The sequence below is a fragment of the Pantherophis guttatus genome, chromosome 10, assembly GCF_059756535.1.
Source record: "Pantherophis guttatus breed Tessera chromosome 10, ASM5975653v1, whole genome shotgun sequence".
Classification (NCBI taxonomy): domain Eukaryota; kingdom Metazoa; phylum Chordata; class Lepidosauria; order Squamata; family Colubridae; genus Pantherophis; species Pantherophis guttatus.
In genome coordinates this window covers 26,673,159-26,696,099 of record NC_142072.1, presented here as the reverse complement: position 1 = coordinate 26,696,099, position 22,941 = coordinate 26,673,159, and the positions used below count along the sequence as shown (strand labels likewise).

The 22,941-nt window shown below is 44.6% G+C and overlaps 1 protein-coding gene across 8 annotated transcripts; it reads right to left on the bottom strand.

The window, feature by feature from the left end:
* Positions 1–358: 358 nt before the first annotated feature.
* LOC117663516 (myotubularin-related protein 9-like) lies at positions 359–22,941 on the bottom strand. 8 transcript variants are annotated; one of them, XM_060691406.2, is made up of 12 exons: positions 22,668–22,941; positions 20,727–20,944; positions 19,740–19,799; positions 16,042–16,150; positions 12,506–12,631; positions 10,380–10,553; positions 8,613–8,830; positions 6,066–6,227; positions 5,783–5,924; positions 4,921–5,141; positions 3,167–3,309; positions 359–694 (listed from the first exon to the last, which is right to left on the bottom strand). In XM_060691406.2, exons 2-12 carry the CDS (start codon positions 20,921–20,923, stop codon positions 597–599), a joined length of 1,650 nt encoding a protein of 549 aa, XP_060547389.1. In that variant the 5' UTR covers positions 20,924–20,944; positions 22,668–22,941; the 3' UTR covers positions 359–596. The 8 variants fall into 8 exon arrangements, with proteins under 8 accessions (XP_060547389.1, XP_060547390.1, XP_087733025.1 ...); XM_060691407.2 differs by lacking the exon at positions 19,740–19,799 and having other exon boundaries at positions 22,668–22,934; XM_087876899.1 differs by lacking the exon at positions 3,167–3,309 and having other exon boundaries at positions 22,668–22,894.

The window sequence follows — 22,941 nt, the reverse complement described above, 5'->3', positions numbered from 1 at the left end:
TTCATTTTCATTTTCAGCACAAAAAAAAAAAATCTGCCTCCCAGAAATTTGCCTGCTTGCAGCAAGCAGCGGAGGCCCCTGTGGCAATAGGCAATGGCAATCCCTGCATCCTGAAACAGCTGATCCAACCAACAATCAACTGCTTGTGCTAATCAGGCTGTGCTGAAGGTGAAATGGGCTATTTTGCTGTTTGTTGCTTGCTGCAAGGAGGTAAATTGCTGGGAGGCAGAGGCCAAAGGGTGGGGGCCGGTGGGTGGGGCTATATTAGCACCCAAATTTTCACCCTCTTTTTTGGGGGGGGGGGGGAGTGTGTATTATACTCTGAAAAATACGATATCTTCATTTCCTTGATCTAAAATGTTTTTAAAGAGCTGTATTTTATTTGTAACAGTTTTAAAAAATAGGCTTGGAAAATAGATCTACATATTCACAGTCTTCTCAGTGCCCCAGATAAAGTGTTTTCTCTCCTTGATGGCTCTGTGTCAGCAACTCTCCCTCTGTTTTCAATTCTCCTCTTTTGGGGTGACCAGCCGCTTCTTTGATTACTTCATCTAAAAAGGGGGTGACAGAGTGTACTTTCATGTTGCTCTGTGCAATTATTGTGAGTAGGTTTGGCTGTTCGTTGCTATTCGCTGAATTTCTGCCCATGCTTCATCAAGATGATGGGATGAACGGACCCAGCGGAGAAATAAACCTGCGTGGAGAATAATGGCCAGTTATCCATCTATTTCACAAGGACAAACTGTAATCTTTTATATCTTTGCAGCAATTCTTTATAAAAAACATCAGCCAATAGACTCGCTTAGCTTCCAGCCCCAGCATCTGGGGGAGATAGCCAAATCTTTCATAATTACCCCAGAAGAACGGCCTGCTAATGGCACTGCCTATTTTTACGTTGAAGGTCCTCAGAGTATTTAGATATCCTTCAAATATGCAGGTTTACAAATATATTTAGCAGAAGATTGAAATTCTCACTCTGAAATCTGGATATAGAGAGCTTTAAAGAGGAGTCTTCTGAAGACCCGGGATTCGGAAAAATTGTTAGGCATGTTTCTTACATGTGAACTTGTATATCTCTTAAAAGCACGTAAAGGAAATGAGCAAGCAGCAAAGTGGGTAGGTGGGTGAGGTTTTAATTTCTACCCATCAGGTGTGATTTGGAAATTTGATGGTGTTCAGACAGCTGAAATTCTTGAAACTGTTAGGTTTTATTCTGTATTACAGGTAATCCTTGACTTCTATCCATTCATTTAGAGCAGTGTTTCTCAACCGTGGCAACTTGAAGATGAATGGACTTCAACTCTCAGAATTCCCCAGCCAGCTGGCTGGGGAATTCTGGGAGTTGAAGTCCATTCATTTTCAAGTTGCCAGCATAGCTGGCTGGGGAATTCTGGGAGTTCAAGTCCATTCATTTTCAAGTTGCCAAGGTTGAGAAACACTGATTTAGAGGCATTTGAAGTTAATGATGGTGCTGAAAAAAGATATGTCCATTTTTTGCACTTATGAATATTGTGACCACATAATCATAATTTGGTTTTGTATCCCTGCAGTCATATAATCATAATTTGGGTGCTTGGCAACCGGCATGTATTATGACAGCTGCAGTATCCTGGGCAGGGGGGTGTCACATAATCCCCATCTGGGACCTTCCCAGTCAGCTTCTGACAAGCAAATTAATGGGGAAGCAACAGGAAAGTTGTCTTGCTTGATAACATATTTTTTTGGGCCCTATTTTGATCATAAGGCATGGACTCTACAAAGTTCTGCAATGCATGTTCAGGCATCTTCCAGGCCTCCTAATTGCTTTCTTCAAAATCTCTGGAATTGCTGCATCAACCTGAGCAAACTCGATGAAGATGCTTATAAAAGAAAGGCTTATTTTCTTGTTGATTTGAGATGTTTCACTGCTTATCCAAACAGCTTCTTCAGCCTGAACAAGTTGGTTAGGGGAATCTGAATAGGCAGAGAGCCATGTACCAATTGTTCCCGCATCAACCTCAAGTTTTCCTCTTAAAATTGTGGAATAGCAATAGCACTTAGACTTATATACCGCTTCACAGTGCTTTACAGACCTCTCTAAGCAGTTTTACAGAGTCAGCACATTGCCCCCAACAATCTGGGTTCTCATTTTACTGACCTCGGAAGGATGGAAGGCTGCGTCAACCTTGTGCCTGGTGAGATTCGAACTGCCAACTTGCAGGCAGCCGGCAGTAACTCAAACCAACAAAAAAAAGTCCAGTTGCCATGACTCAACTCAGACAACTTTACCTGGATGACTGAAAGTCTTCATCACTTTATTACCATGCACTTTGGGGAAGAAACCTCTGAGGTTGGTGCGGGAGGAGTTGCCAAAGACTGCATAACTTGTTTTGACAGGAAGTTGCTTGGATGAGCAGCAAAATGTCTCAAACCACCAAGAAAATAAGTTGACTCAACTTTCAGACTTGAGCAAACCATCTTGCCAATGTTGGCCTATGAAACTCTGAAATCTAGAAGGCTTAATTTAATCGAAATTACAATGTCTCTCGCATGTGAGTTCTTTGTCCATTGCCCTGGACAATGTGAGTTTGTACTTTATATGGTAAAAGCAGGGGTGAAATCCAGCAGGTTCTGACAGGTTCTGGAGAACCGGTAGCAGAAATTTTGAGTAGTTCGGAGAACCGGCAAAGATCACCTCTGGCTGGCTCCAGAGTGCGGTGGGAATGGGGATTTTGCAATATCCTTCCCCCAGGAGTGGGGAGGGAATGGGGATTTTGCAGTACCTTTCCCCCAGGAGTGGGGAGGGAATGGGGATTTTGCAGTACCTTTCCCCCAGGAGTGGGGAGGGAATGGGGATTTTGCAGTACCTTTCCCCCAGGAGTGGGGAGGGAATGGGGATTTTGCAATATCCTTCCCCCAGGAGTGGAGAGGGAATGGGGATTTTGCAGTACCCTTCCCCCAGGAGTGGAGTGGGAAGGGAGGTTTTGCAGTATCCTTCCCCTGAAGTGGGGAGGGAATGGGGATTTTACAGTATCCTTCCCCTGAAGTGGGGTGGAAATGGGAAATTTTGCAGTATCCTCCTGCCATGCCCACCAAGCCACGTCCACCAAGCCACGCCCACAGAACCGGTAGTAAAAAAGATTGGATTTCACCACAGGGTAAAAGGAGTGGTGGGTAGTCCCCCTACCTTGCCAGAGCATCAAACTCTGTGGCTCCACGGAGGGCCAGATGACCAGGGGGTTGTACATGTAAAGGGGGTTCAGGTACTTCTCCACATGGTTTATATGGGGCCAGAGGCAGTGGGTCTTCTCCCTCATTTCACACAACCTCCTGCAAGGAAGCCAATAGCATTTTAGTCCCTCATTGGGTCGGCCTGAAGCACTGTTTCTCAGCCTGGGCAACTTGAAGATGTGTGCACTTCAATTCCCAGAGGCCCCTAGCCACCTTCCCAATCACCATATCCCACCAGAAGCCCACCATGTTAGGGAAGGAATGCAACATTAACCTGATACAGGGGGACAAATGCTCCACAAAAATTACAATTGGATATCTGGGGAAGACTTGACAGAAGCAAATGCAATCTAACATTTTTAGACTTTGTTGCTTTCTTGTAGCTTTGAGGTGTCCTTCCCTTCTTGGGCACAACTTGATTCAAATGGGATTGTTGGAGATGTAAAAGCATGAAAGAATGATGCGTATAGGTATCCTCGACTTACAGCTATTTTTTTTAAATCAACCCTTCAAAGTTAGAACAGCACTCCCAAAAGTGCGTTAGAACCAGCCTTCACACTTTTATGACTATTGCATCATCCCCACAGTCGTGTGATCAAAATTTGAGCACTTGGCAACTGGCATGTATTTATGATACTTGCAGTTTCCTGGGATCATGTGATCACCATTTGTGACCTTCCCAGCTGCTTCTGAGAAGCAAAATCAATGGGGAAGCTGGATTTGCTTAACAACCGCATGATTCACTTAATAACTCTAGTGTCTAATCTGTCTCTTAACAATTGTGGCAGAAAAGGTTATAAAATTGGGTGTGACTCACTTAACAATCACCTTGCTCAGCCACAAATTCTGGTTCCAGTTTTCGTCATAAGTTGAGGACTATCTGCACTTTTCCCCTCAGTAGCCATAGTTGACTCGGATCAATGAACCAGAATTACTGCTTTTTATGAATAGGGCTCCAAGCTACAAGGAAAACTGACCAAACTGGATTTGTTTTTATTTAATGCTATGTCTTGAACTGGAGCAACAAGCCAAGGAGCTTTGGTGGGGATGTCCACAAGGTCTGGTGAAAAAAGTCAATATGGTGACCATAAACATATGATTGAAGCTCCATCTGCAGTACATGTACGATGTAGACAAATAGGTGAACTTTGATCCCACTGCTGCGACTGCCATCTTGACCACACACTGCAGGCTCCTCTGAGCCCTGGTTCTGTGTCCCTCCCCCCCCACCGAGTGTTTTATCCCGGTTGGTTTAGCCATTTCTGTGGGAGAAGCGACAAGAACCACCAGCCAAGAGGCTCTGAAATCTTGGTCTCTTTCCCTGCAAAAATGGCTGCTGTGACGTTTCCTTGCACGTGAAACCGTTCTACTTTCCTAGGTTGATTTTCTCCTGGAGAACATCGTGTCCTAATGTTAAGATCCCGTGCATCTCGTTTCTTAAAAGTATAGGGAGAGTTCTAGCAGTGGGAGGTTGCTTAGGGTACCTTTTGTGGCGTCTAAGATTTCAGGTTTCTTCACCTGAGATATTTGAAGAGGCCAAATAAAGTGCAAGGCCATCCCTCCATGTCTTTCAAGGCTGGAGGCAGAGTCTTTGCTGGCATAAAATTCTCAGCCTTCATCGGGAGTATTTGAATCTTCTTACTTCACCCTGCTCTCCCAAGCTGGCACCCTCAACCCTGCCTGCCCCTCCTTAACCTGCCCCTGCTTTACCTTTCTTTCTCGTTGTTGCCCAAGAATGTGCCGCAGGGTGAGGCATAGCAATGCTCAAAGAGTGCCAGCAGGAGATGCTCACTGAATTCCAGTGAGAAGGGGAACTGGCGCCCCAGTTGCCAGATGCAGTCAAGGAAAAGGAGAAACATGGGTGCCTCCTGCTTGAGCCGGGCGTGCGCATAGGCGGAGTGGAAGCAGCGGAGCTGGAAGGGGTGCCCAGCCTGGAAAAGCAAAAAAGGTTGGCAGCTAGAAGCAGCTTCTATGAGTAAAATCCAGGGAGAGGGAAGGGCAGGAGACAATGCTTTCAACAAGAATCAAAACTCAATTAAGTCAATCCAGAACACCATAAAAATCAGCAAAAATTAAACTGTTCCTCCTTATGATCAAAGGTCCATCTGTGTCACAGTAGCTGCTTTTCTGTGTAGGATGAGGGGTAGCCTGAGCTCCTGCAAGAGTTTCTAAAGTTCTAATTCCCAGCAGAGAGTTAAAGGCTTGGAACAATGGAAGTTGTACTGTATCCCCATCTGGAGAGCCAGAGGCTCCCTCACTGGCTTGATGATAATATTCAGTGGCTGTGTTATCACACTAAGCCATGGTTAAGGAATCCTTAACTTCCGTTTTGTAGACTAGAATCTGATGAGTAATGTGTAACATAAATACCCTATGCCTGTGCTTAGAAAGAATTACAATCAGTACCAATTTTGAAATTCTGTGTGCATTACTACTAGGAACTATTGAGTTAAAAAGTACAAAATATACTTTCTTGCTTTCCAGTGTCATGGTAATTTTTAAGTATGGACCTCATTTCCCAGAATTCCCCAGCCAGCATGTCAATCTCCTTTGAACTGTCTCCTGCTAGTACCTGTATCCATTCCCGCTCCAGCAGTCCCTGGAAGCCGGCCAATGTCCTGCAGGTTGGATCCAGAATAACTTGGGCAAGAGCTGTCACCAACAAGGTGGCGTCCTTCCCTTCAGCTCCGTGTACCAGGACAGAAGCCTCTTCTCTGGAGCAAGACCCAGAGTTTCTGGTTACACAACTGTCGCCCATCCCAAAAGGTTGGGGTGCAGAGGGGACTTGCCCAACAGCTTCTCCTGGGGGCTCCTCTCCAGACTCTTTCAGGGGGAAGGACCAAATGCAATATTACCTTTCCAGGCACTGGGCTGCCAGGCAGGCAGCATTCAAGGCTTCCTTGACATGGGACAACCATTTGGAGGCTTCCAGTCTACTCAGCCAACGGTCCATGTGGGCAGAAGGGTCATTGCAGGCTTCTACTAGCTTGATGAAGCTTTCCTGGAGAGAGCGACCCCTGAGAGGTGGGGAGGGAGGAGAAAGGAGAACTGTTTTGGTCAGAGAGTCCTGCAGCTCACAGTCAGGGGCCTCTCCCATGGACCAGGCTTGTCTGGCTAGAGAAAGTGAGTTACAGTTAATGGGGGAGGCTGGTTTAAACCTTCACAGGTGTCCATCTTTCTGGATAAGAAAAGCCAGATATAAGCACCCACTGAGTACAAATGCCTACCAACCTCAACTTCAGAAACCGCTCTTTCTTGCAGAAAGTAAAAATTTGACTGAGAGCATATGATTTTCTATCTCCTTTTTCTTTTTCTTTTTTTTTTTAGTTTTAAATATTTTATTGTTAAGAAATTATAATAATACAGTTTTTTGTCCATCCGGTTACATGGTATAGGAAAAGGAAATAAATAAAAATACAAATGTATGTACATATAGATAATCTTTGCTACTCAATTACATGGTATATAAATATATACTTATATCATTCTTAATGTATATATATATATAATGGGTCTTTAAAGGTAAATTAATAAATACATAAGTCATATCTTTTGCTTACCTATGTAACCTTTCCTTACCTCATTTTACTTTCTATCATCTACGGTACATCTTCTCTTTCTATTTCATTTAACTATTTCTTGTACTCACTCTAGTCTCTTTCATTTTTTTTATTTCATTTTCCTCTTCTCTAACCACCCGTACCACTTGTCCCACACGCTATAATAATCAGTATCTTCTCTGTCATTGATTTCCAGCGTTAATTTATTCATCTCGGCACATTCCATTATTTTACCGATTACTTGTTCCTTAGTTGGTATTTTTTTCTCTTTCCATTGTTGAGCAAAAGAGATTCTTGCTGCTGTTGTTATATGCACTGCTAGGTATTTCTTCTTTTTTGCCATTTCCGTCTTGAGAATTCCCAGGAGGAATATTTTAGGATCTAATTCAAAAGTTTCACCTATTATTTCTGAAAGCCAATTGCCAATCATCTTCCAATATTTTTTTGCTTGAGAGCAGGTCCACCAGCAATGGTAAAAAGTGCCTTGCTGATGCCCGCACTTCCAACACTTTGGATTTAGGTTGGGATAAATTTTGGCAATCCTAGCTGGTGCTAGGTGCCACCTGTAGATCATCTTATACTGGTTCTCCTTGTAGGTGGTTGCCTTAGTGAGTTTTATATTGTTATTCCATATTTGGTCCCATTCTTCCAAATTTATATTTTTCCCAATATTTTTGGCCCATGCTAACATTGGGTCTTTAACCACCTCCTCCATCAGGTCATATTCTACCAAATAATTGTACAATTTAGCCAGTAATTTATTGTCCGTGCTCATCCAAATCTTATCAAAATCTTTGCTACCCATTTCTATGCCGTATTGTTCTTTATCTTTTTTGTATCTTGATTTTATCTGTGCGTATGTCCACCATTCTATATGAGTGCCTTGTTCTTTTAACTGTTCTATTGTTTTAAGGTTCCCTGCCTCGTCTAATATTTCTTTATATTTCACCGTTTTACCATGTTCCAGAACGTTTGGGTATATTATCGCCTCCATAGTTGAGAGCCAACTGGGAATTTTAGTATAGTGTTTTTGTCTTATTTCTTCCCAAGTTGACTTCAATATATCCCTCAATTTGTGTTTATTAAAGTGTGTTTTTGTTTTTTTCCCTGTTTCCCATAGGTAGGCATGCCAGCCTTTCTGAAGATCATGCCCTTCTAACGTTAAAATTCTTTTGTTTGCCAAGGTCGCCCAATCTTTTAGCCAAACAAGAATTGCTGCTTTATGATAAGTTTCCCAAATAGGTATCTCCTTTTTCTATTCCCTTGCTGGACCAAGATTTTATATTTTATTTTCAACTGCTGTGCTGGACAAATGTTCCATTCACATGGGCCATTAGAAAAATTCTAGTGATCAGAGTTAAGAGATAAGGTGAAGGAGGCTGCCAGTACATGAGCGAGCTGTTTTCAGCAGGTTCTAGAAGTTTTCAGGGCTGATTGAGAAACATATTATTCAATAATTCTTAGCCAAGATTACAAGAAATCTAACCTCGGCACCAGTCTTTCACAGATCATCCTTGACTTAATTGGGGAAGGAATCATTTTCATCATGGTTCATCCTACTTAGTATCAGAGACATGGCTCACACCAAAGTCAAGGAATTCCCAGGATATCTTTTGATCCATGGCCAACTTTGCTAAGAGCTCCCTGTGGTTTTTTTTCTCTCCCAGTTTTGCTTTTTCTTGGTTATGATACACTGAAAGCACAACAAAAGTCTGTTTTAAAGGAGGGAAAGAGGCTTCCATGGTGCTTTCAGAATATTATTTAGATGGGCTTTGTCTGGGGCTTCTTCTTAAAATCTTACCATCAGGAACAGTTACAGCACAAATAGATAGAAGAACTTACCTCTCTAGAGCTCGGTGCAGCCTCTTCCAGCCGTGGTAGCAGCTTCGGTGCTCCAGGCCACCCCCCATCACTCGGGCCTGCTTTGCAGCCTGCAGTGACCTGGTGTCCAGGATGAAGCCACGTTCCCCACCCTCCAGGACGGTGGTCAAGAGCAGCTCATCCTCATGGCAGCGTTTCCGGTTGGGCCCCACGAGGGGCTGGCTGCTGCGAAGCATTGCCTGTATGAGCAAAGGATGGAGACGGATGGAGGAGAGTAAAGGGGAGAGACTCCTGGGGAGGGGTGCAAATTGATCCAGTTGAGGTTCTCCCAATGTCACCTTGTGGCCATTGGTCAAGTGCACCTCCTTAAGCTCGATCTTTTTTGAAAAGCTCATCCTGAAACGGAATATATTTTGGGATATGTTTTCCTTAACATAAGAATTTTTGTTTATAAATTTGTTTCATGCTCGGTTTTTGCAAACCGTTTTTTTCTATTTTAGAGCATTTCATACAGCTTTTGGGTTTTTTAAAGCCGACTTTTCTTAATGATATATTTTCTAAAATGACAATATTGATGACCTGTGTTGCAAAAGTTAGAGAACCATGAATTTTGAATAATGGCTATGTTTCTACATATTGGTTTGAAAAAGTGAAATTCTGAAAGTTCCCCTTTTGGGGCAAATGAAATACATTTCTACATTCTTGTTGTGCTGATTAATGACTGTGATAAAGTCATTTCTTTCTGAATTCTGAATTCCTAAGCAGCGCTTGGTCTGTTTTTGCCTGCTCTCTGCTCGGTGATGCTCAAATTCCTTTTGAGGGGGTTAGTGAAAATGAAAATGGGTCTGTACCTTGAACGGTTAAGGGAGCTAGGTATGTCCTGCCTGTCAAAGAAAAGGCCTAGGGATGATATGACAGCAGTCTTCCACTCCTTGAAGAGCTGTCACAGAGGAGAGAGGGTTGACCTAGTCTCCAAAGCACCAGAGGGCAGGACACAAAGTAATGGGTGAAAGATCATCAAAGAGAGATCCATCCTAGAACTAAGGAGAAATTTCCTGTCAGTGAGAACTATTAATCACTGGAACACTTTGCCTGTGGAAGCTGTGAGTGCTCCATCATTGGAGGTTTTGAAGAAGAGACTGGACAGCCATTTGTCTCGAATGGTAACAGGTCTCCTGCTTGGACTAGAAGACCTCCAAGGTTCCTTGCAACCTTATAATTCTATTTCTATTAAATAATTCTGTACAGATTGATGACACAGGCATGTTTAGAGTATCTGTTGGGTGTGCCAAAGCTGCATGGTTCAGTTCCCAGCATCTCCTGGTACAAATGAGGAAGGTGGCCACTGGAGGGCATCTCTGTCTTCTCCTATCTAGTGCCCTTCAGTATTGGAGGATATGAACGCTAGGCATTGCAAGAGCTTCAGGTTGGAGACGATTGCTGTTGCTAGTGCTGAAATGGAAGGCTACTTGTCTTCGCTAAAACAGTGTTTCGAAGCCTTGATAAGGTGAAGGTTTGGGTGATTCTGGGAGTTGAAGTCCACACATCGTCCAGCTGACAAGGTTAAGAAAACATTGCACTAGAGTGAACAGCTATGGGGGTGAACAGCTAAGAATGCAAACAGAATTTGTGGGGAAGAGAGAAGTAAAAGAGGGTTGGCAGTTGGACAGAATAAAAACAGGGAAAGGCAAAGGAAAAAGCACATATTTAACCACAGGGCTAGTTTAGGCACAGAAATTGGGTGCCACAAGTGTGAAATGGGTGGAATGAGAAAGGAGGTGGACCCACCGTCCCATTTTTTTTGTGATAGTAGCTGAGAACTGGGAATCGCCTCCCCTGACGAAATCGGGCGCTCTTCTGAAGTATTCCATCATCCAGTCTTGCTGGTACGATCACAAGTGGTGGATAACTGGGACAGACTCCAAAGTCTGCATTGATAGAACTCAGCCTCCAGGCCCCTGTCTGGGAGGAATACAGAATGAAGGTATTTGAAGAGCCAGGTCAAGTTCTGGTGACGGTGAGGCTGTTTGTCTCCAATATATTCTTGCTGAACATCCATCCTGCCAGAGCAGCAGTCACCAACTGGTGATCCATGAGAAAATTTTGGTGGTCCGCAGAGAAATTATTTGCATTTTTTATATTGCACTAAATCAGGGGTCCTCAAACTACGGCCCCTGGGACGGATACGTGCAATGAACGTTTGTGTTGCTGCAGAGAGTCTCCCCCTTTGGGGTCCTTTTGTGCGGGGCAGAGGGGGGCAGAAATTCCAACTTGGGGTCTGCTTTGGCCTCTTGGTGTGGGGCTTTGGATGGAGGGAAGCGCAGCTGGTGGCGAATAGTGGAGAGCCTTGTTCCAGTGGGACAACATTATGGAAACAGCCTGGAACTGGCTGACCATCTCAGCCCGCTGAGCCTCCAGGTGCCGGTACCTGGCCTTGCACTCCTGCAGGTCTTCCCTCTGCTTGGAAAGCCTATGCTCCTAATCCTCAGTGAGGTGCTTCTGCTGAGCTTTCTTCTCAGTCAGATCCAATTTGAACTGAGCCAGCTGTTTTGCCAACTCTTTCTCATGGTGGCTGCCTAGCTCCAACAACTGCTTCCTGTTGGAGCCCTAAGGAGCCCGGGCAGGGAGGCGAGGAGTGGCTGGGAGGGGAGGGGCCAGTAGAGGCTGGCAAGGCACCCCTTGATGTGAGTGACATCGAGTTGGCCATGCCCACCCAGTCACATGACCACCTAACCACACCCACCCAGTCGGTCATTAGGCAGATCATATTAGTGGTCCGCGGGATTTAAAATTATGAATTTAGTGGTGCCTGAGGTCTGAAAGGTTGGTGATCCCTGTGCCAGAGGACATCTGTTGATCTGACTGCATTTTATGTGTCACAGAAAGGAGGAAGCTGTTGGCTTGATTATGGGGTGGAGGTGAAGGTGAAGGTGCCAGGTTGGTGCAAAGAAGGGGGGACTCGTGATGGTTATAAAGTGGGCCTGTTTGTCACATGACTGACCCAATTTTATGACCTTTCTTGTGCCAGTCATTAATTGAATCTGTGATCATTAAGAGAATTCTGTAATCATCAAACAAACCAATAGTTCACTATGGGTGTGGTTTTGCCAAAAACTGGAAGTAAACACTGAACCGTGGTCATGTGACTGTGGGACGCTATAAATGGCCGTAAAGGTGACCCGGTTGCTCAGTGCCTGAAGTATGGTCATGTGACCACACCGGGGGTGTGTGTGTGTGTGTCAACTGTCAGAACTTCAAATCCAGATCATACGTAACCCCCCAGGTAGATCCATTGGAACTTCAAACAGTTGCTAAGTGAACAATCATAAGTTAAGGTCCACCCAGGGGTGAAAGCCAGCAGGTTCTGACAGGTTCTGGAGAACCGGTAGCAGAAATTTTGACCAGTTCGGAGAACCGGTAGCGGAAATTTTGAGTAGTAGAATACCACTTCTGGCTAGCCCCAGAGTGGGGTGGGAATGGAAATTTTGCAATATCCTTCCCCTGCCACGCCCACCAAGCCACGCCCACAGAACCGGTAGTAAAAAAAAATTGTATTTCACCACTGGGTCCACCTGTATTCCATGCTACAAGATTAATATCATATATTAGATGTAACTCAGTGGCACTATTTACAATTACAATATTTGCTAACACTATTGTTTGGGCCAGCATCATTTTCAACTTCTGATTCAGCAGAGATAATAGAACAACTTGTTAAGTTCTTTCAAATTAAGACATAAAATAAAATTAGTTTGAATAGATATTTGTTATCAATAACATTGAAAGTCCTTGACACCAGGCCACAAAATACCCTGGTCTAGCTGTCAGTTCTGCCAGACCAGTTACCCTTGTGTGCAGCTATGCTCAGAGAAGGACCTTTACTTCTCAAGAAGATCACCGGCCTCTCTACTCACGTCACTTGCGATCTGCTTGTAATACTGTTCGGTAATGTGCGTCAGCCACCCAGTGCCCAGTGTTGTGTTTTGGGGTCTGTAGAAGAAGGGGTACGTCATCATCACCGATTCCAGAGAAGAAAGGGCCTGTGGGAACATGGTGGGCCCAACATGGTTAGCAACAGACACACATGACTTTCTCTATCTTGAAGTGTCTCTTAGATAAATTTAAGACATTTTAAGATGTGTGAACTTCAACTCCCCAAATACTCCAGCCAGCATTGCTGCCCTTGATCCTTAACACGCAGGCACTCATTTTGTCTACAGGAAGTCTTCAACTCATTCATTTAGCAACCATTCAAACTTAAAACGGCACCAAGAAAAGTCAACCAGTCATCCCACTTGCAACCATCATAGAATCCTCACAGTCACATGATCAAGATTTGGGTGCTTGGAAACAACCAATTGTGGTTGTAAGCAGTGGTGAAATGTAAAATTTGTTACTACCAGATCTGTAGGCGTGGCTTGGTGGGGGGGTAATGTGACTGGGTGGGCGTGGCCAATTTTAAAAAAAAACTTTTAAAAGCATTTTTTCTACAACCTCTTCGGCTAAAGAGGTTGTAAAAAAATACTTTTGAAAGGCTCTGACGATCCCAGCTGAGTTGCCTGATCGTCAGAGGCTTTTTTTTTCTTTTAAAAGCATTTTTTCTACCGACAAGGTTGTAGAAAAAATGCTTTTAAAAGTAAAAAAAAAAAAAAGCCTCTGATGGTTGTGCGGCTCAGCTGGGCATGGTGGGAGGGGGCGCGCAGAGATTTTTGCTACCGGTTCTCCAAACCACCCGCCTCCATCGCTACCAGATCGGGCGAGCCGGTCTGAACCAGGAGCATTTCGCCCCTGGTTGTAAGTCAAGGACTCTCTGCATTAAAGTTTATCTGGGAAAAAGCAACTCATTTGGGTTTCATCAGCCTTTCTGTGCCATCTAATATTTAACTGGTATTAAAGAGCTGAAAACGTTATTCCTGGCCAGGTGTGAGATGCTTCTAGGGTGGTAGAGGGAGTATGGGCAGAAGACTCTACCTACAATGGGGTATAGCATGGGACTAGGGTCCTTGAGGGGCTGCTTCCCATCAATTACATTGACCCATCTCCTCAAGTCCAGCAGGAGAGGCATCTTGCAGGTCCCATCACCAAGGAATGTCATCTGGTGAGACCAGTGGTGGAATTCACACTTTTTTACTATGGGTTCTGTGGGCGTGGCTTGATGGACATGGCAGGGGAAGGATACTGCAAAATTCCCATTCCCTCCCCACTCCTGGGGAAAGGATATTGCAAAAATCTCCATTCCCACCCAACTCTGGGGCCAGCCAGAGGTCCTATTTGCCATGTTAGGTTCAGCTTGTAGTTTACTCCTAACTTGTTGGTCAGGCAATATATCTGTTTCTTTAAGAAACAACTGAGCCACGTAATCAGGGTTTGCTGAACCCTGTAATTAGGCTACAGTGCATAAATAAGCAGCGCAGAGAAGCGTTCTTTGTTCCTGATTGTTCCTGTTGCTTCCTGCGTCTTTCTGCTGATTGATGTTAGACTGAATTGTTATATGGTACTGTATACCAAGAGTTACTAAAGTCTGTTTGCTTTGGTAAGGGAAGATACTTACTGGACTGATATTACTGTTTATGACCTTGGACTGTTTTACCTACACCGAGACTGCTTATTATCTTGTATATAAAGTATTTTTCTCACACGAGCTGCACGTTTATCTCCTTCCCTGTGTGTTTCTGCTCTGCTCGTTGCACAAGCAACAAATACTTTTTACACACACCCTAACATGCCAGTTCTCCGAACTGCTCAAAATTTCCACTACCAGTTCTTCAGAACCTGCTTAATAGCACCCTTGGGTGAGACCCAGGAAGGAAGCTTTTTCTGGCCACCCTGTGGAACATCATCCTCCAGAGATGTTCCACATCCTCCATAGCCCTGACTCAGCTGGCTTTGGCAACAGAGAGAGGACCTGGGGGTGTGGTGGAGCTGATGCAGTGCTGCACAGATTGCGCTGATCGATGGGGATTCCCTCGGCTGTGAGTTAAAATGTTTTATGATGGGTTTTTAAATATACGTTTATATTATTTTTCTTGTTTTTAAATTGAATTGCTCTTTTTGATTGTTCCAGGGGTGAAATCCAGCAGGTTCTGACAGGTTCTGGAGAACCAGTAGTGGAAATTTTGAGTAGTTTGGAGAACTGGCAAATAGCACCTCTGGCTGGCCCCAGGAGTGGGGTGGGAATGGAGATTTTGCAACGGGCCTGGTAGCTCACCAGACTAAAAGCATTGTGATTAACACCAGCTGTCTGCAATTACTGTAAGTTCGAATCTCACCAGGCTCAAGGTTGACTCAGCCTTCCATCCTTTCTAAGGTAGGTAAATTGAGGACCCAGTTTGTGGGGGCAATAAGCTGACTTTGTATAAATATACAAAAGGATGAAGGCTATTGCTTAACGCATTATAAGCCGCCCTGAGTCTCCGGAGAAGGGCGGCATATAAATCAAATTTTTTTAAAAAATCCTTCCCCTAGGAGTTGGGTGGGAATGGAGATTTTGCAGTATCCTTTTCCTGCCACGCCCACCAAGCCACACCACACCCACCAAGCCATGCCCACAGAACCGGTAGGGAAAAATTTTGGATTTCACCCCTGGGTTGTTCTAATATTTGTCTTAATTGGCAGCATGAACATAGCACGATCTGCAAGTCTTAGCAGATCTCTTCTCAGCTTCTCAAGCGCCTTTTACCTATGTGAAAGAAACTGGGGTTTCTGGGGCTCACCTGCACATGTGGGCCTGAAGCGAGTTTCATCACCCACAAGGAACTGGGGGAAACAGCCCCAGCTAAGCCACTGCCGAAAACTCAATGCAACAGTTAAGGCTGGGTTGGCCAAACTGCCAAGCACCACAAGATTTCAGTGCCACCCATCAGCTTCTTACTTCTTTTGCAACCCTCCCTCTTCTTTCCTATGCAAAATGAACCAACAGGAAATGGAGAGGATGTGGGGGGGGAGGACTTCCCTGTTATGATTGCAAAGAAGGGGGTTGAACTGCAAGAGTCAAGGCCTTGGGAATATTTCTTCTCCTCCTTCCTCATTCACTCCTCCTCTTACTCCTTTATCCTCAAAGCTGCAACATCTGGAAGCAACTAGGCTGAGCTGAGTTTGGGCATGAGTTTAACCAGAGGAGGGGGCTGCTGGGTACAGAACAGTTTTGATATCTGGTTATAACTGCTTCCCAGAACTGCAGGACAATACAGTTTTTTTTTTAAATAGAAAATGTATGTGATGATTCATTCTGGATGAAGCACAAGCTGAATTTGCACAACCTTCAAGACTAAAATCTGATTGGGGATTTTGTGGCTGAGGATAATGTAGGTGGGAACCAGGTGGCCTTGGTCCTAAATCTTCCCCTTGCAATGAATCAGGACAGGCACTCTGCACATGTTTAGGGACTGTTCCTTTTCCAATGGTCTGGCAGCAGCTGGGTTCTGCCAAAATCAGGATAAGCTGACCTCACCTCAATGGAGTTGGCAATGTTCAGGCACTCCTCCATTCCAGGGATTTCCAACTGCAGAATTTTCAGGTCTTTGCATTTGAGAGTGATGGTGCCAGACGCATTGGCCAGCCTGTGGGAACAGGGAGAAAAGAGACCACGTGAGCTGCCTCACAAGAGGCCACAGGCAACTTCCGGTAGTTTGCAAACAGAAAGAACCTCATGTTTGTGGCAAGGGAGGAGGGGCACTAACGATGGAGACCTTAACTTCATAGCCCCTCCCCCCTTCCGTCACAATCCGAAAGTCGGGCTTGCAGACGAGCAGGAAGTAAGCAACTCATTAACCCAGAAAGAGAGAAGCAGAGGACAGCAAAGCTGTGATGGCCTCCCACAATACCAAGTGCGTCATACACTGATGCAACTGATGCTAGTTACATTACTTGCCTCATTGCCAGCTCACTTGCCCTCCCTTGTTCTCTCTTATCCCCACCCTACAGGTAGTCCTAGACCAGTGATGGCTAATCTTTTTCCCGTTGCGTGCCAAAAGCGGGGGGAGTGCGGGGGGGTCATGCACGCGTGTGCCCACACCCATAATTCAATGCGCCCTGCCCCCCCACACGCATATGTGTGCGACCCCCCCTGCACTCCCCCTGCTTTTGGCATGCAATGGCACAGTGGGCCCATAGGCCCGTTTTTTGCCCTCTCCAGGCTCCAGAGGCTTTCTTGGAGCCTGGGGAGGGCAAAAATGGCCTTCCCCACCCCTCCCGGAGGCCCTCCTGAGGCAGGAAACGGCCCGTTTCCCGACTTCCGGTGGGCACAGAAGGCCCAAAGATCAGTTGGCTGGCTTGCGCATGCGAGCCATAGCTGAGTTAGGGCAACACTCGTGTGCCCACCGATATGGCTCAGCGTGCCACCTGTGGCACACGTGCCATAGGTTGGCCATCATGGTCCTACACTTACAACCACGATTGGCACTAGAAGTACTGTTGCTAAGCAAGGTGTTTGTTCAGAGTCATGTCCAATTTTACAACTTTTTTTGCCCTGGTTGTTAAGCAAATCACTGCAATCGTTAAGGGAATCTGGCTTCTCACCACTGCTTGCAAGAAGCCAGCTGGGAAGGTTGCAAATGGTGATCACATGAACCCAGGATGCTACAACTGTTGTAAATGCATGCCAGTTGTCAAACACCTAAATTTGATTCATGTGACCATGGAGAGGTTGCGATGGTTGTAAGGGCGATGACGGCTATAAGTCACTTTTTTCTTTTTTCTTTTTAAAAAAATTTTTTTTTAATTAAAGATAAACAAACAAAAACATACATACATACAATACACAACATAAACAAACTATACATTAAAATCAAATCTTACAACTTGAGCCTAAAAGAAAGTTACTTCGGTATTTTATATTTCTATATATATATATCTACATCCTTCATTATATAATGATATTTTAAGATTATTTCTTTTTGTTTCCTTAGTTGGTATGCCCTTCCTGTCTTTTTGATTTTTTCTTATTTCGTTTTCCTTTTCTCTAGCCATTCGTACCATCGTTGCCAAACTAGATAGTACTCTGTGTCTTCCTTTTCCTGTATTTCTTTGGTAAGCCTGTCCATCTCTGCACATTCCATTACTTTTTGTATTATTTTATCCTCTAATGGTGTATCTTCCGATTTCCACATTTGCACGAACATGATTCTTGCAGCTGTCAGAATATGGATTATCAAATATTGTATTTCTTTTTCATGGTGATTCATTAGTATTCCTAATAAGTATGTTTCTGGTCTTAATGGCACTCTCTGGGCGGTAATTTCTTCCAGCTGTTTTTGAATCATTTTCCAATTTTTTTTTGCCTTTTGGCATGACCACCACATATGATAGTATGTCCCTATAAGTCACTTTTTTCAGTGTCATTGTAACTTCAAATGGTCTTTAACCGAATGGTTGTAAGTCAAGACGGGCCTGGTGGCTCAGCAGACTGATAGCATTATGATTAACACCAGCTGTCTGCAATTACTGTAAGTTCGAATCTCACCAGGCTCAAGGTTGACTCAGCCTTCCAATTGAATTGCTCTTTTTGGTTGTTCCAGGGGTGAAATCCAGCAGGTTCTGACAGATTCTGGAGAACCGGTAGCGGAAATTTTGAGTAGTTTGGAGAACCGGCAAATAGCACCTCTGGCTGGCCCCAGGAGTGGGGTGGGAATGGAGATTTTGCAACGGGCCTGGTAGCTCAGCAGACTAAAAGCATTGTGATTAACACCAACTGTCTGCAATTACTGTAAGTTCGAATCTCACCAGGCTCAAGGTTGACTCAGCCTTCCATCCTTTCTAAGGTAGGTAAATTGAGGACCCAGTTTGTGGGGGCAATAAGCTGACTTTGTATAAATATACAAAAGGATGAAGGCTATTGCTTAACGCATTGTAAGCCGCCCTGAGTCTCTGGAGAAGGGCGGCATATAAATCAAATTAAAAATAAAAAAGAACTATCTGTATTGCTGTGCATCCTTTGCCATCCAGATCAAATAAATCCGGAATAACTACCGTGAGTGGGTTCTTGCAAACTACTATACAAGCCTTAATGCCAGATGGGAATGGCTTTGAGAACTGTCCAGAATTTTTGGCATCCATCTATGGACAATGTTTGGTGACCTTCTGATTTTCCAAGGGGCAGCTTCCCCCTCTGGTGACATCCGTGGAAGGATGAAGAGGTATTTATTTTCCATATTTTCCAAGCTTTTAGGTCAGAGGGACACGGAAGGCTATGGGAAGCCTAATATTCTTGATCCCACATCAAACCCTCCTAAATTTAGCTATTATTTAAAACCTACAGATAGCCCTCAATTTATAGCTATTCGTTTAGCGCAATGTTTCTCAACCTTGGTAGCTTGAAGATGGGTGGACTTCAACCCATCTTCAAGCTACCAAGGTTGAGAAACACTGGTTTAGCAACTGTTCAAAGTGACAACTGACAAATTACAATTGTTGCAGCTGCCCATGGTCCTGTGATCAAAATTTGGTTGTTTGGCAATCAGCATGCATTTATAACGTAATCTCTCAACTGCTTATGGAAAGGATGCACAAGGCCATGAAGATAAGCACTCTGGGCATGCTTTAAAATATGCTCTCAGTTCGTACCGTGTTTCCCCAAACACGGTCTTACATTTTACATCCCCTGTCTTACATTTTTTTGAACCCCGAAATAAGTGGTTGGCCTTATTTTCAGGGAGGTCTTATTATTTTGGGGCGCGTGGAGCAAGATGGGGCTCCTCTTGCCATCTTACCTGATTTCCAGGTCTGTGTTTAAATATTTTCGGGGAGGATTTATTTTTGGGGGAAGGCTTATTTTAGCACATGCACTCAAAAGCCCAATTGGGCTTATTTTCAGGGGATGTCTTATTTTTGGGGAAACCGAGTATAATAGCAAAATCTGGGCTATATCTGGCAAAAAGTTGGATCCCTGATTATGGTGCCAGTTCTCTCTCCATCAAATTGTCCTGGCCTCGCTATCCAGCAGGTAGAAAAAAGGATATCGGGATAGCTAAAAGGTCATTCTTCACCTATCTGGGATTCATTCCCTTTCATTCCTGAAGCAAGACCTGGAAAGATGGGTTCCCCCTCCCCAGTTGTGCAAATCAGCTGCAGAAGCCGAAAGTAGATGATGCACCAGCCTATCACCTCACTTGCTTACATGCCTTGCGGTGTGTGAAAATGGTTAAGGCAAACCTGTTCTCTGGTGGGGAGCCGTTAGTCCAGGAGCTTTGATACCAGCTTAAATTCTGAATGCTGAGAGTCACAGGAAGGAAAGGAGAAAGGTTAGCATCATGTCCAAAATGCAGAGGTTAATTGGCAGTGAGATGGAGAGCACCTGATGCCAACTTCAGTGCCCTCCCTCTTCCAGCTCGCTCTTCACTCTGCCACTCTGGGGAATGTGGGCCACCCCAATTTTGCCTAGGCAATGTTCTCTCAGGGTCCTGCACCCCAGGAAGGTGTAGGATTCCTGGTTTTTTTTTGGTCTCTTCTGCAGCTCCCCCTCAGTGAGCAGGTGATGCTTCTTCCCAAGTCTTGCAGAAAATTGTTACCTCTTAAACCCACATTTGGCTGCCTTTTGAAGAGCTCAAGAGCAAAAGGGTGCAAGATGGAGCTTCAGCAGGGAACAAAGCTAACCCATTAGCAGTTAGAGTAAGAAAAGCACATTGTTTAGCTCCCACCACCCTATCCCCAGCCCAAGCCAGCCAATGTAGGATATTTGGGCTCCTTGCCTGATCTTTGCTTCTGATCTCATCATCCTTGAGTGTGAAGGAGCCCTTGAAAAGGACCCTTGAGAGTGTATGGTATTATTTGGGTGGGCAAATCTCCTTCATTTGGGTCTGAGTAGTCCACCCAAGTAGTTTAGATTGCAAATGAGAGAGTTTAAAACTGCAATGGCATATTAGTTAGGTTTCTTCTGCAAAGCAGCAAACAAAAGATTCTTCTAATTGTCCAAGATGAATCAATGAAGTTTGATAGTGCAGTTTAAGCTGTATTAGGCTACATTTGCCTAGACCAGTTATTTCTCTACCGTGGCAACTTTAACATGTGTGGACTTCTCCAGAATTCTGCAGTCAGCCATGCTGGCTGAGGAATTCTGGGAGGTGAAGTCCACAAACTGGGGTTGGGGGTTGGAGAGGAACTATGATGAGAAGTCCAGCAATGCAGGACAAAGCTATTCACCTTTTTTCAATGGCATCCACATTGCGAATAAGAAGCCACAACTCAGTTCTTCTCTGTTCCCTATCCCCTTCTGCCTGGGATGAAAACAGTAAGTGATGGCTGGTGATGGCCAGTGTCCCTTGGATGGTCTGGAATCCTGGACATGAGAGAACCACATCATCCACCTTGGTGGTCTTGATCAGCTCAGCAAACTCCATGGTGGGAGGTAGCAGAGAGTCCTGGAAGTATGATGGTAAAGGAGGAAGCTATTTCAGGAAAACCTAGAAGCTGACAAAGGGCATTTCAGGAAGGATAGGGAAAAGGCTTTCTGGTCCTTCAGGATAGGGTTATGTTGGCTTATGACCACAATTGGGACAGGAACTTCGTGTCAGACCTGGAAGCCATCTTTTCACCTTTGAGCCTTCAGGCCTACCACAAATTCTACTGTGGGAAAATGGGAGGGGGCATTGTATGGAGTGAAGATGATATGTAGTCAAAATAACATTCTTTCTAGAAAGTCAAGACCGTTGTGCCCTGCAGCTGTGCTGAGAAGAATGAGGAGGTATCTTCTGTTCCAGAGGGTACCTGATTGGTTCATGTGATGGACATGTGGGTGAAGGACAAGGACTTGAACTTTCTTTTGGGTGAAGAATCCCGGGAAGGTCTCAGATTCAGGTTTTCCCAGATGTGCCAATATGACATCTCTAATAAAAATTAGCTTTGAGGAAACTCAAGCCTCGGAATTTGATTTTGTTGGGGGTGTTACTTGGAACCCTGACACTTCGGTTGCTAAGTAATCTGGTAAGTGAACCATGCCTGATTTTATCTTTTTTTTTTTTCTGTGGTCATTAAGCAAATTGCCCCAGTTGTTAAACAAATCACACAGGTGTTAAAAAAACGAATGGTTGTAGATTGAGGACTACCAATATATTATGTCTGTAAATGAAGGAATAATATAGTCAGAGAGATCTGCCTGGTAAAGAGATGCCTAAATTTTCCAGGTCAAGAATGAATAGAGGGTAATGCTTAAAACTAAGGCTTGTGAGGTGGGTTGGGCTGAGGGAGAGTGACTGTCTCAAACTCACCCAGCTGGCTTTCCTGCCTAAAGCAGAACTAGAACTCATACACTAGAACTGGTGACTGGCCCCAAGTGACACAGATGGCTTTCATGCCTAAGGTGGGAGTAGAACTCACCATATCCTGGAAGTTGGCTCAAAGCCCCCCAGTTGGCTTTCATGCCTAAGATGGGAAAAGAACTTACAATCTTCTGCCATCTAGGCCAGCACCATTATTAGAATAAACTGGCTTACTTGCATCACATTGCATAACCCTTTCTCTGCCCAGAATTCACCACAAACCCAGGGGCCCTTCCCTGCCTCCATCCCCCCTCCAGTCCTACTCAAACAGCAGAGACAGCAAGAGATTTCTTAACTCTTTCTGGTTTCTGGGCAACATCAGTGGCAGTTGCCAACTGACCAGGACAAAGACAGTTGAGCCTGTTCTTGTGCCTTTTAACAAGCACTTGGATTGCATCTGATAGGAGACTTTTTGATTTGAATAGCAAGGAAGGGACAGGCCCCACTATAAACAGCACAGCTCTCTGTGGTTAAAAGTTGCTGTTATAAGGCCAGGATGAAAAATCGGAAACTCAAATGAAGCATTCTGTTAATTCTGTGGTGGACCACAGTGTCTGCCAGATTTGCAAAACTGAGCTCCGTTCTATTTATAATAACCCCACTTCTGTCCAGGCAGACCAGCAACTGCCCTTTAGCTGGTAACAAACCATCTGGTGCAACTAAGCCTTGCTGAATGTAGTTGCACAGTTTAGAGCAGCCCAGATCTTTCACTGGTTGGCAGGAACTTTTCAGTAAAAGGATCCTCTTTTCGAGCACGGAAGTATTCCTCTGGACCGAGTTAGTGTTGGAAGAAAGCCAAAGAGCTGGGAGTGCCCATTTCCCTTACCTGAGAGCTGAGTTGGGAACTGGATCTCCTCTGGGAGCTGCAAAGGATTCTTGGAAACAGGATCCCCCACCTAGTGGCAAAGACTGCAGGGGACAGAAATTGGTCTCTCCGTTCATGCTCCAGCCAGCCAGCCAGCCAGTCAGCCAACCGATATTGGCAAAGGAAAGTTGTGGAGAAACCTTGCAACAGCTGTTTGTTTTGTTGCTGGGAGCTCAAGCTGGATCTTATATTGTGAAAGGGTAGAACAGGAACTGTACAGTTTAGAGGGGAGAGG

What these genes read in the sequence shown, in the direction of transcription:
- LOC117663516 (XM_060691406.2), bottom strand. Translation starts at nt 20,923, where the DNA reads ATGGAGTTTGCTGAGCTGATCAAGACCACCAAGGTGGATGATGTGGTT. An exon ending in ACATTGCCAACTCCATTGAG is followed by an intron (nt 12,632 to 16,041) that starts GTGAGGTCAGCT and finishes ATGTTCCCACAG; the next exon opens with GCCCTTTCTTCTCTGGAATC. An exon ending in ACAAGCAGATCGCAAGTGAC is followed by an intron (nt 10,554 to 12,505) that starts GTGAGTAGAGAG and finishes TATTCCTCCCAG; the next exon opens with ACAGGGGCCTGGAGGCTGAG.